The sequence below is a fragment of the Sorex fumeus genome, unplaced genomic scaffold (genome assembly GCF_029834395.1).
Source record: "Sorex fumeus unplaced genomic scaffold, SorFum_2.1 ptg000034l, whole genome shotgun sequence".
NCBI lineage: Eukaryota > Metazoa > Chordata > Mammalia > Eulipotyphla > Soricidae > Sorex > Sorex fumeus.
This window is the reverse complement of record NW_026606091.1, coordinates 2,529,001-2,542,191: the sequence shown is the minus strand read 5'-3', so window position 1 is coordinate 2,542,191 and position 13,191 is coordinate 2,529,001. Positions and strand designations below refer to the sequence as shown.

At 33.9% G+C, this 13,191-nt stretch overlaps 1 protein-coding gene across 1 annotated transcript; it reads right to left on the bottom strand.

Annotated features, from left to right (window-relative positions):
- Positions 1-115: 115 nt before the first annotated feature.
- On the bottom strand, positions 116-10,983 carry TYRP1 (tyrosinase related protein 1). Its single transcript, XM_056117298.1, has 7 exons — positions 10,599-10,983; positions 8,956-9,278; positions 5,904-6,108; positions 4,699-4,866; positions 2,780-2,959; positions 1,063-1,209; positions 116-372 (listed from the first exon to the last, which is right to left on the bottom strand). The coding sequence occupies exons 1-7, from the start codon at positions 10,981-10,983 to the stop codon at positions 167-169; spliced, it is 1,614 nt and encodes a 537-aa protein (XP_055973273.1). The 3' UTR covers positions 116-166.
- Positions 10,984-13,191: the final 2,208 nt, after the last annotated feature.

Here is a 13,191-nt window from a genome sequence, read left to right as displayed (position 1 = left end):
GTATGACTCTTACAAACTTTAGAAGATAATGATTAGGTATTTTAATCTAATATATGTGTATATATGAAATAAAGTCGGTGAAATAACATGGAAATAATTCAATCTATTATTTTTCAAACACATGTTTTTGTGATACTAAAGCATAAGAGAATTAATTATCTTATTATCAGACCATAGATTGATTAGGATTCTGTATTTTGTCATATTCTTCCGAGTACTGTTGATACTGATCAGTGAGTAGTGGTTGATTTGCTTCATCCATGTTGTTTCTGGCACGAATCAGATATGAAGCACCCAAAAAGATGATGGCAACTAGCAATAAAGCAGCAACTACCGCTATGGTGATAATCTCGGAAATACTAAACTCCCGACCTATATGAAAAATAAAATAAAATAAAAAGTAAAAAGGTAAGGAAATAATTTTCAATGCACTGGTTGCGCTACACTTAGACACTTTAAAGTATTTTACAAAACTGCTTCATTTAATTTTTATTGATCAATTTTGTAATATAATACCTGTTACCTCAAATGCATCTTCTGGTTTCTTAAAATGGAATTTTATTGGGATAACATTATTTTCACTCTTAAAGGTGTGGAAGTAGTGGCTCTAAAAGTTTGACTCAGGGTATCTCATTTTACAGTTTTTTAAAGAATAAATAAGTGGAGATATTGTTACACATTACAAAGGAGGGGCATGTTACCTGGGTCCAATCTCAATATATCTATGTACTAGAAATGTGATTTCTTTGCAACCGATAGAAAACTATTTATTTGAAAAATGCAATTTATAATGCTTCAGAGCCTATGGATTAGGTGGAATAACATGCTATACAATCAGCTTGTCAATACCAGATCAAGTGGGCACTCACCAAATGTTAAATATATTATTTTTATTCCGAAATAAAAACTGAAATAAAGTTTTATAAGTACAAGAAAACAGTGTAGTTGCTTTTGATTCCTTACAAGATTACCTTGCAATCTTGTATCAATCTTGTAATCAAAGTAACAAGATTACTTTGGGAAATTTTCACAGTAGAAATACATTATTGATTTAATACTTACTTGGCCATTGAACTTCATAAGTATATCCTAGGTTGTCTGGAGCAGTAACAAACATTTCTGTGTTTGTAACTGGAGGCCAGAATGGCACCATATTGTATTGTCTGTTATGACCAATAGGGGCATTTTCCAGTGGAAATGTGGATATATCTAAAATATGCCAAACATATTTTGTTAATAGACATAATAAAGTTAACATTAATGCATAATTACCTTCTGATTGTGTCCAAAAAATTCAAGGATGACATAAAATATTCCTTACTATTTGAAAGTGGATAAAGATTTTTTTTTAAAAATTCACTACAGCAGAAAATTTAATTGTATCAAACAGTTCAAATGCTTTGATTACCTCACTACCATAAGGGTGAACATGAAAAGAAAGTATAAAAGTGGGCAAGTTTTAGTACTGAAATTTAGGCTTATGAAAAGGTGCTGAATATTACTAATCATTAGAAAATAAAGATGGAAACAACAATATCATTATCTCTCACCTGTTAGGAATGCTATTAACACAAAGATAGGAAATACATATTAGGGAAACTGTAAAGAAAATGGAATCATCGTGAACTGTTCTTAGGAACGGGGATAGCTACAAGGGAAAGCAGGATGGAGGATTAGAAATAAAACTGCATGATCCAGCATTCAGTAGTTCAAAGAGATATTTGTGCTTTTTATTATTGCATTGTTAACAGTAGAAAGATATGGGGTAAAGTGGGTTGTTTTTTTCTTAAAAAGTTTAAAATAGCATGTTATTTACGATATTTCTCTCATTTTCTTGTTACATGAGAAAAGAATGATCAGTAACGTAATGATCAGTCTTGGAAATTAAGGACTATGAGATTAGAAAAATTGGATAGATAAAATAATATGCAGATATTTATGAAGTAATATAGTTAATCACCAATATTATGTAATGTAGTAAAGTAAGGACACTAAAAATTTAAAAAACTGACATACAAAAATTTATGGTGTTGCTTTAATCAGTAAAAATGTGTGTGTGTTATGTGTGTGTGTGTGTGTGTGTGTGTGTGTGTGTGTGTGTGTGTGTTGGGCCACACCCAGTGGTGCATAGTATACTGTTGGTTCTGCAATCAGGGATCATTCTTGGATGGCATCGAGGACCAACTGTATGAGGTGTTGGGGATAGAACCCAGGTGGGCTGCATACAAAGCAAGAACAGTACTCTGTGATATTGCTCGACTACCTGACACTGGTTTTCTGAAAAGAAATGGTACCTTCTTCAAAGGGTCAAATTTAAAAAAGATGTTTCCAGTGGTTTGATATATCAAACAACTTTAACTTTTTCAGTTTAACAAATTTTCCATTTGTAAGAGGAATAAAATTATATAGAAAGGTGGATGATGAGTATCACTTTTTTGTCTTTGAAGGTATCAGAAATATTTATAACATTTTACCATTCCCTTTACAAATAAAGAAGAACATTATTTGGAAAATATGAACAAACATTTGGAAAAAGTGGTAATTATATTTTCTGAATAAAATTGAGAGGGATTGAATGCTACGAAAATATTACATATAATAACTCTCTTTAAGACTTCTTATCTGCCATCCAAAATAATTGGAATATTTTCCAATTAACGATACTGTTAATTGTTTCACCCATAGTTTTAAGTTTAATCTATATATATCAAGTACTAACTATGCTAATTTAGCAATTTCCTTTGCTGAATCTGCAAACAGAATAATGAAAGTATCTCACCAGCATTATATCTCCTTAGCCATTCATCAAAGACTGCATCAGTGAAAGTGTGTAGGAGGACAAAAATAGGATCATTTGGAGATAAATGAGTTTGTCCCCCTGTTCCATTGAGGAACAGATGAGCCAAATTGTGAAGGCTTCGGACAGCAGGGTCATACCTTCCTGTGGGATCACTGTAACCTAGATACAAAAATAAGAATAGGAATAGTAAAAATCATTGCAAATATCTTACTTTGTAAGTTAAGAGAAGTGACTATATTGGGAAACATTTATTATTTTCCTAAGATTGTCAGGCTAAATTTTACCTTTATATAATAGCATGGTTTCTCTATACCTATCCTATTGTAGGTGACATTTGTTAACTATACCCAGAGCTAGGCTTGTTTTAAACTAGTGCCATGACATTTTAAGTGTAGCCTCTAGGTTAAAAATAATGATTCTGCAAAAATACCAGTCAAAATATGTAGAGCAGTCTATTTTGACGTGACATATATTGATCTCCACAGAAATAAGGAGAATAAAATCTTTCATTTCTTCTAAAAACTGCTGACGTGTGATGGAACATCACTGTGATTGTCCAGAAACTTAAATTGCAGATGCTCCTTAATTCTCTACCTTATTCCTTTGAATGACTATCAGCATGTTTATTTTAGAAAAGTTTTTTTTGGAGGGAAGTTACAATTTCTCCTGCTTTCTTACCATCTCTGTGCTAGTTTTAAACACTGGAAAGACTGCTGTCAATGTACTTTTGATAATGATATCTACTCTACATAGATCGACATACTACATATTTTATTTCACATATAAATTATAGGAATGTTAATATTCATATATATGTATTTAGAGTTATATTTACAATACTATTTATTTTACGTGTATTATACTTCTAAATTGTGCTAAATTCTATATTGTAGAGTTCCCCTCATCATATATTACATATATTTTTCATTTATATTTCCATACTACAGGGAAAATGTTATAATATATTATAATGAAGATGTAGATACATCACAAATAAAAATGGAAGAATTATGACACGAGATGAAGGTTTAAGTGTATCTGGTTGGCTTAGGATGAGAGGTGGAGAAATGGAAAAGGTTGTATCATAATTATTCTTTAAAATATGATTGTACTTTATTTCATTTATTTGGGTGGGAATCGAACCATACTGTTTTGCTCAGGGGCTAATGCTAGCTTAGTGTTCAGAAGATTGCCTATGGCTCTGGGGATTAAACTAGTGTTAAGGAGGGTTGCAGATCTTAACTCCTCTACTGTCTCTCTGGTCCTCAAATAAGTTTTTACTTTAAATAATAATTTTGAATATGTTAATTTATTAATCATAATAACTTATACTTTTAGATACTATATTTTTAATGGAATAAAAATAAAATATGTTTTCTGAAAACATAAGGATTAGCCTCTAGGTTTTGATTCATTCTGTCAGAAAATTAATATACCTTCAAAAAATTAATCATTAGTAAGACTATATGCACATTCTAAAAAGAAAGCACTACTTATATGCTTATAATATGTTATAGTGTGGTCAAAATACAACTATTTGTACATCATCTATAAATCAGTAAATTTATATTCAGTCATCAAATATAACATAAAGAAAAAAGTCATATAATTTTCATTCAAAAGGGTAAAAATTAAAATATGCATTAAATATCTTAAATCATGGGGATAGAGAAATCCATTATTCACATTTAGGGGTGTGGGATAATGGATTTCTCTGATCTCATGATTTAGTTTTATGTGTTTTTTTTTGCAGAGTATTGTGATATCATAAGTAAGGAATATTGTTTACATAAATTTATAAGATCAGTATAATATTCAAAAATTTTCCATAGATCTGAATTTATTTTGATTTATCATGATGACTAGTTTGACTTAAACCACCAACATCCTTTACTTGCCTTCCACTGTGTTTCGAAAACTATTTGTAGAATTGGAATAAAAAGGAGGTGTGTCAAATAAACCAACTTCCAAGCACCGAGCTACATCCTGTGGTTCGGGAAGCCGTTGCACCATTGGCCTAGCCACATTTCCACCTGGATTTCTCCTAATTGGTCCACTCTCAGTACCTGATAAAAAGAGGGAATATCAAACATTTAAAGGCTGTTTGGGAATTTAGGGTTCTGTTTAATTTTTTCTCTCATAAATTTATAATTACAATACCATGGAGTTTCAGGAGTTTATCTTCACACTTCTACTGTGTATGTTTATCCCCATATCCACTTCTGAAGTTCCATCACCATCCCCCTACCAAAATGACCTCACTCCTATTGGCTAGGAAAATTTTATGGTAGCTTAATCCTCTGGTCTCCAAAGAGAAATATAAGCATTCTCTAGAAGACAGATTGGAGCAGCATTGTGAGGGTAGAGTTGTCATAAGATGACTCAAAGATATTTAAGTGACTAGAAAAATATTTTGCAAATTAAAAGAAATAGACATTAAAAATATTTCACTATTACAGATTTTGATAATTAAGTGAAATTTTTAGCAAAAAACTGTTCAACCATCATATGGAACCATAATCATAGAAAGTCTTAGAAAGATTTATGTATATATGAATATATGAGAATATGTATTATATGAATATATATATAAATATATGAGAATATGTATTTTGTTAAAGATGATTAAAACTATAAGGTTAGATGATTTCATGTAAGAAGAAACATAAGGGATATTCATAAGAGGATTAAAAGAAAGCATGTTAAAGCATATGGTACCATTTCTTAAATACAGTTTGTGTTAAATAAAATGTTTTCTTTTATGACTGCTGAGCAACGATGAGTGCACTGAGGATTAATTTATACAAATAGATATTTCTAATTTAAGAAACTGAGCAATGCACTGGCTAAATCACTCAAGAAAACAATGTTAATAGATGAACAGATAGATAGATAGATAGATAGATAGATAGATAGATTATCTATATATCTTCTGCTACTCCTGGAGCAAAATTTTACTGATTGCCTTGATATCCTAATTTCTCAATGAGTATCTTATATTGATTCTTTATAAAAAAGATTATAGACTGGAATTTTTGGCAAACTGTTTTCCTCTCTTTATTTATTAGACAATTCTGAATACTGCATGTCATTTGGAACTTACTGTTACAAAGGGTTCCCAGGGTGTCATAATCTTCTAAGGATTCACAGATCACTTGCCATTGAGAAAAAACTGAATTGGGGCTTATAAGAGTGGAATCAAAGTTGTTTCTTGATCCCATCAAGTCATCGGTGCAAATGTCACAGACGTTCTTCCCAGTTGCAAAATTCCAGTAAGGAAGGGAGAAAGAAGAGTCCTGCAACATTTCCTAGATCACAAACACTTTGTTAGCATTCTCTGCTTTTGCTTAAAAATAGTTTTATTTGGTTTATTCCCTGCGATCTGTTTTTATTGGTAATCTTTAGTCCTTCAGTTAGTTATCAAGGATATCTGAGAGGTCTAAGGGTGAAGCATCTTGTTTTTACAAGTTTTAATTTAGTAAAAGGAATCATTTAGGTTTCAGAAAGAAATCATTATATGAAAGAGTTTGCAGATGAATTGGGAAGCAACACTGGTATTCCTATTCTTTTTTAGACAAATAATTACCCCTTTACTTGTTAAAACAAAATTATCGATGATAACCTTTACCTCCTTTCATTTTCCCATCTCTCATACAACTGTTCTGGAGCTAGATCTGTTCTTGAACTATACTTTGTGGACTTGCTTTTATTTGTGTTTTTATATCTTAATTTAGTTTGAGTCACTTTAGTCATTTGGATTTTGATTTGACCCCAGCCTACAATGGCTTTTTCATATCTACCTCATTCGTGGGCACTAAAGGTGTTTTTAGTGCCTTTAGATTCTGAAGAAAAAAATAGATACTCTCTTCAGAATCTAAATTTTTAAAATTTTAAAATTTTGATTTAATTTAGTTTTTAGTTTTTATTCATGTCTAAATTCATTTATATTTTATATTTTTATTATCAGATAATGAAATTAATAAAATTTTATCTCATTCCTACTTTGGACAAACTTGCAGGCTATCGAATGTAGCCTGCCCACAGGGCAGAGTCTGGCAAACTCCCTGTGGCGTACCAAATATGCCAAACACCAGTAACAATGATGGGTCTTATTCTCCTAAAGAGCCTTGAATATAATCTCAGGGCTAGGATGAAAGAGATGTCACTGGGGCCTGCTCGAGGCAATCACTGAATAACAGGTTGATGAAAAAAAAATAAATAAAATTTTAGAAACAGAATAAATATAAATTTAGATTTTTATTCTGTATCTAAAATATTTTTGGTTTACTTAGGCACTAAAGTTGATTTTCTAAAGACTCCTTCAGACTCTAAAATTTTTGTTTTTTTTTTGTTTGTTTGTTTTATCTAGTTTTGTTTTGTTTTTGTTTTGGGGCCACACCCCAGTTTGCTCCAAGCAAGTTCCTGACTCTGTATTCTGAGATCCCACTTAGTAGGCCTAGAGGACCCTTATATAGTGCTAAGTATCTCACCCAGGTTGGGTGAACACAAGGCAAAAGTCTTATATGTCACATTATTTCTCTGGTTCAGAATCTAAAGTTTTAAGATTAGGGTTTCTGTTAAAATGCAGATAAGGAGGAAATGCTAAAAGGAAGCAGACATTCTTTTGAGATATACCTCTTTAGTCCAGGGACTGAATTTTGATTTAGAGCTGATTTCAACATTAAAAAAATACTGGACTCAAGATCATATGCTTATTTTATTGTGCTCTTTAAAGCATATATTATTGTACTTGTTATCTCTTGGTCCTTTGAGGAATTTTTTTAGTAGAGTATGATTTAAATGTAGTTATTGCCTTTGTTTCATTTCACCCTGAAAGCATTTCTACTTTTTTTCTTTAAACCTTTTCTAGGAAGAATTTCCTTGTCCTTGGGGGGCTTATAGAGGACCAAAAAGCTTTCCAAGGCATCCCCAGGTATTGCTCTCCAGGGACTTAGAGCCTCTGTGAGAAGCCTTTGTTCTGGTTTGCAAAAATTAGTGACAGGTTCCAAGAGATCATTAAGAGTCTGTTTGTGGTTCAGCAACTGACATTTGGGAACTGGAACATTCATGTGGCATTTCAGCTGTGTAAAACATCTTACTTGCAATTCGTTCGATCTCTTGTGCTGTGGGTTTTAAAAATGTAAGTTATAGATGCTGAAGTTTATACAGTCAGAACTGAATCTTTCAGATACATCCCCCCTGCCCTTTCATTTTGGTGTACCCATGGGAAAATGACTTTAAGACTTAAAGATCTGGAGTCTATTACAAACGACAGATTTATCTACTCTTAATCCACTAAATGTCTTACCTGTAATCAGAGCTATAAACCATGAAGTTCAGAGTATCAAATAAATTCATCTATCACTCACAAACTGCATATGAATGGATGATTTTTATATGAATATATTAAACTGCTGATCAATACATTAATCGAAACACCTTTTGTGACCTCAGATATTTTTAGATTTTTAACTAGTAGGTGAGGGAGGTAGGATTCACTGCTATTATTTCACTCAGTATGCAAATTAAAATTGTGGAGCTTTTGGTGAGATTTAATAATAAAACTTTCACTTTTTAAATTTTAATATTTTTCTCAAATAACAGTAGTTATCAAATTAAATAATAATAAGGTAACCTAGTTTACAGATATTTTAATATGTTTTGAGCATACTTGCTTAAATATAAGCAGGAAATATTTGGGTTGAGATTCATTTTATGCCCAAACAGTCACTACTTTCTAAATAAAAAGGATATCTAACTTATATGATATTATTTAAATATTTCTATAAATTATAAAGTAGGTATCCTGAAAAAAATAGAGGTCAATAATAATATAATATATGAGATTCTTTTGTGGTAATCTATTGGAAGTATTTCCCTGTCGAATTATATGGCTGTAGAATATGGGTAAGGCTCTAATTCACTCCAAAATTTATTTTATCTGGTATTCTCATCACTTATCTCAATTTTCTTTTCATGTCACAAAACATAAAAATTAAAAAAAAATTAGGATGGGGAGATATTTGATAATCAACGACAGGTTAATAACATAAAGCTTTGCCACAATGTTTGATCGCATTGTTGGTATACAGGATTTAAAAGTAACTTAAAAACCTGGCCCTTTGTTGCCTGACCTTGAGATTTGTAAGACTTACCTGCATATCTCTCTCCAACTGCAGCAGGTGGTATCGGTGCCAGGTGAGAAAAGCTGGTCCCTCATGAGAGAAATCCACACCACCAAAGCTTTCCTGGCCTGGCCCGAGAAAGGTCTTTTTGACTGAATAATAGTGAGTCCAAACAAAGTAGTTATAAATGGAAATATTCTCAAATTGTGGTGTGCTGCCATCTGGCCCCAGTATTTCTTCTGATCTCCTGGTGGCAATGACGAACTGAGGGTGAGTGGTGCGTTTCGCCATATCCAGGGCCTGGACAAAGCGGCTCTTTTCCTCTGTACTTAACTCCAGAAGATTCCTCCTGACTTTACAGGCACAAAATTTAAACATGTAAACATCTGCCTTAAGGGAATGGGTAGCATATGAGTTAATTAATTTGTAACACATCAGATTACTTTGGCCCAATCAACAATAATTTGTAGATATGTACAAACCATTTCATACTTATAAAAAGTACTGCTTACTAAAATTTCCTTCTCCAGGTTGGCTTTCTTTCTCTCTTTCCCTTTCTCATCACTTCAGTCTCAAATTCTCATTATGTTTCTATATTCTTTGTAGTGATTATGAGACTGATAAATTTATTTCTACTAACTATTGATATTTTTTTCTTGGCATTTTCTATCTTTACAATACCATGGATTTTGGAAAACTAAAACAAGGTATATGGTATATGGCATAGCATAATGGTAGAAGCCAGAGACAGTCTATGACTGTGAGCACTTTTCTCTAAGCCTTGCTTTTTGAATTCTGTATAGTACATGTGAAAATAACTACTGGTATATGGAGTGTAAAGATTAAGGGATACCTCCATGAGAAGAAGTTAGAATAGAGTCATACTGATAATAAATAAAAAGTGTTTTTGTTAAACTCTGGCCTCAATGTGTAGCACTTGCAAACTGTTGAATTCAGTTCTTTCATATTTATTGCTATTTAGGCTATAGGCTGGGCTGGAGCTATAGGGTAGGGCGTTTGCCTTGCACGCAGCCAACATGGTCAACCCTGGTTTGATTCCTCCGCCCCTCTTGGAGAGCCTGGCAAGTTACCAAGAGTACCTCACGCGCACAGCAAAGCCTGGCAAGCTACCGGTGACGTATTTGATATGCCAAACACAGTAACAAGTCTCACAATGTGACTGGGCCCGCTCGAGCAAATCGATGAACAACGAGAGGACAGTGACAGTGACAGGCTATAGGCCAGTCCCATGACCTTACTTAAAAACCACAGTGAGACATATTTTACTGTGGGTCAGCAAGAACAGCAGAAGAAGCTCATGTATTAAACTTAGATCCTAGAATGAATTTCAGGTTTTTAAAGTACCAGTTCTGTGGAGTGACCTCTTTGCATGTTGACTATGATAATGAATAGAACCACCTAGAAGAATTATGAAAACACTTTACACAATTACTAGCTATAGGGGTTCCTCATCAAATGCTTTAGAAAGGACATAGATTTTTTTTCAAATTCCAATTTAAGTCCTGTAAAAAAAAAAAAACACCTCTTCTCCAAAAATCTGTTTTCTGAAATGTGGAAAGACAGGATTCAACTATATGATTTCCAGATGTTCCTACAAGGCAAATCATTTGAGTCTCCCTTAGAGCCCAGCATGTATTTAGAGCTCCACTTACCTGTGAGGACCCTCTGATCACAGGCAGCTCCTCGCCATCCAGGACGGCAAGTCCCACAGTTGTATCCTGAGAAGTTGCCATTGCATTGGCATGTCCTGTTGAAAAACCGCATGGGCCAGCCCTCACGGTCATCTCTGCCGTCATGTGGGTACTGAGGACTATGGGGCCGGAAGTCTGCAATCACTGCCTGACATCTGCCCCTGCCTGATGAGGAGCCACAGGGGTCGGTCCCAGGTCCGGAAAAGGGGAACAAATCTGGACAACATACACCATTTCTTAAAGCCTGAACAGTGGCACAATCTCGCGGGAACTGAGAGAAAACCTGCTGGAAAAGAGGTAGCGACAAGCAGATGTATTCCAGAGAAAGGAGTACATGAGCTTTCATTTCTGCTGGAAGCAAGAGTGAAGAATAAAACTTAGGTTTAAACCTTCAGAGTGGACACGGAGGCACACAGATAAACATCAAGCTGTAAAGGAGAAAGGGAAATGGATTTATGCATTTTTATACTGTTAATAATGGAAATAAGCTTTCCCAACTCACCTTCAAAATCCTTTCATATCAATAAAATGACATTTCAAGCAAATTATAAATATAGTAATTTGCCTTTGAAAAATCTGACATATCTTCTGCCTACATAATTAAATTCCTGACTCTAGTCAGTTTTCTTCACTTTTAATTTCTATTTATAAAAAAATACGTATCCTAGTGTCATTTATCAAAAGCATTCATTAGCAGATCACCACTATTAATTACACTTAACTATGGAGCTGGAAGAAGGATTAGGAACAGATTTCCAGCAAGATTTTTGCTTTTAATTCATGACTTAAAGTCCCCATCTAAATGGAGTTTTGGCAGGAGTCCACCCACTCCCCATAGAGCTTCTCTCCAGTACCTTCAACTCCTGAGGTGATTCTCTGATGAAACTCTCTGAGAGTTGGGTGTTTTATATTTGCTTGTCCTCTGATGTCAGAGCTGTTAATTGCATGTGCATTTCTGTCCCATAGCTAATCCCAAATCTGCTCACCCAAACTGGGAGGGGCTGCTTATTATTTGCAGTCTTTATTAATCCTCTTTCACTTCAGTGAATTTTTCTGCCCTTTAAGTATTTGGTTAGCACATGATCTCTTCCCTACTGATATCCTCGTGATGCTCAAAGTTCTAAGAAAAGGTCAGCTTCACTAATTTGGAATACATATCAGAAAGATTAGGGAGGTTGTATTTTCATTGCCCAGACATAATTTCTTTTCTTTGACAATATATCTTTTGAGGCTGAAACAGAATTGAGTCTTCTTTGTGATCTAAGGCAAGGCTAGTGCTTGTTTCTGATGATCTAGTTTGCTTGTCTTCTCTGTTAAAAACAGTTACTGCCATTGAAATTTTGGGGCAGAATAATTAGAGTAGAAAAACATGTGATGCAATAGGATACAATTAGAATTAGTTAACATGATCTTGATTACGTGGTGGCTGCTGACTTTGACAATTAGATACTGCAACTAAGTTATCTTGGAGGTGGGGTCCACTTTCTGGGCAAAGCTTTACTGTGTCACTCTACTTTTAATTTTTACAAGATGACCACTAAAATGGGTACTAACTTACAATGTCTACAAGTAGTCTGAAAACCAGTGACTCTAATGATACATACCAGATACATATTTGAAGAGACATTGCCTCTCTGGTGGAGAAAAAGCACACATAGCAAATTATCTTTATTTATTTATTTTAAATTTTATTTAATTTTTATAATGGTCACAATAATTGATTACATTCACTATGATTGCTTTGAGGATGAATTCACCATCTTCAAACCTCTCAGCTGGTTGCCAGTAAAGTTCTTTCCTTCCTTCCTTCCTTCCTTCCTTCCTTCCTTCCTTCCTTCCTTCCTTCCTTCTTCTTCTTCTTCTTTTCTTTCTTTCTTTCTTTCTTTCTTTCTTTCTTTCTTTCTTTCTTTCTTTCTTTCTTTCTTTCTTTTTTCTTTCTCTATCCCTCTTTCTTTCTCTCCCTCTTTCTTCCTTTCTTCCTTTCTTTCTTTCTTTCTTTCTTTCTTTCTTTCTTTCTTTCTTTCTTCCTTCCTTCCTTCCTTCCTTCCTTTCTTTCTTTCCTTCCTTCTTTTCCTTCCTTCTTTGCTTCCTTCTTTGCTTCCTTCTTTCCTGCCTTCTTTCCTGCCTTCCTTCTTTCCCTCCCTCCCTCCCTCCCTCCCTCCCTCCCTCCCTCCCTCCCTCTTCTTCTTTCTCTCTCTCTTTCTCTCTCTTTCTTTCTTTCTTTCTTTCTTTCTTTCTTTCTTTCTTTCTTTCTTTCTTTCTCTCTCTCCCTCCCTTCTTTCTCTCTTTCTTTCTTTCTTTCTTTCTTTCTTTCTTTCTTTCTTTCTTTCCTTCTTTGCTTCCTTCATTCCTTCCTTCTTTCTTGCCTTCTTTCCTGCCTTCCTTCTTTCCCTCCCTCCCTCTCTCCCTCCCTCCCTCCCTCTCTCCCTCCTCTTCTTTCTTTCTTTCTTTCTTTCTTTCTTTCTTTCTTTCTTTCTTTCTTTCTTTCTTTCTTTCCTTCTTTCTTTCTTTCTTTCTTTCTCTCTCTCTCTCTCTTTCTTTCTTTCTTTCTCTC

Excerpts from the sequence above, each read along its gene's own strand:
- TYRP1 (XM_056117298.1), bottom strand. The coding sequence starts at position 10,983 with ATGAAAGCTCATGTACTCCTTTCTCTGGAATACATCTGCTTGTCGCTA. Across the intron at positions 4,867-5,903 it reads CCTGGGAACCCTTTGTAACA|GTACTGAGAGTGGACCAATT; the intron begins GTAAGTTCCAAA and ends TCTTTTTATCAG. Across the intron at positions 2,960-4,698 it reads TTTTCGAAACACAGTGGAAG|GTTACAGTGATCCCACAGGA; the intron begins GCAAGTAAAGGA and ends TTTTGTATCTAG.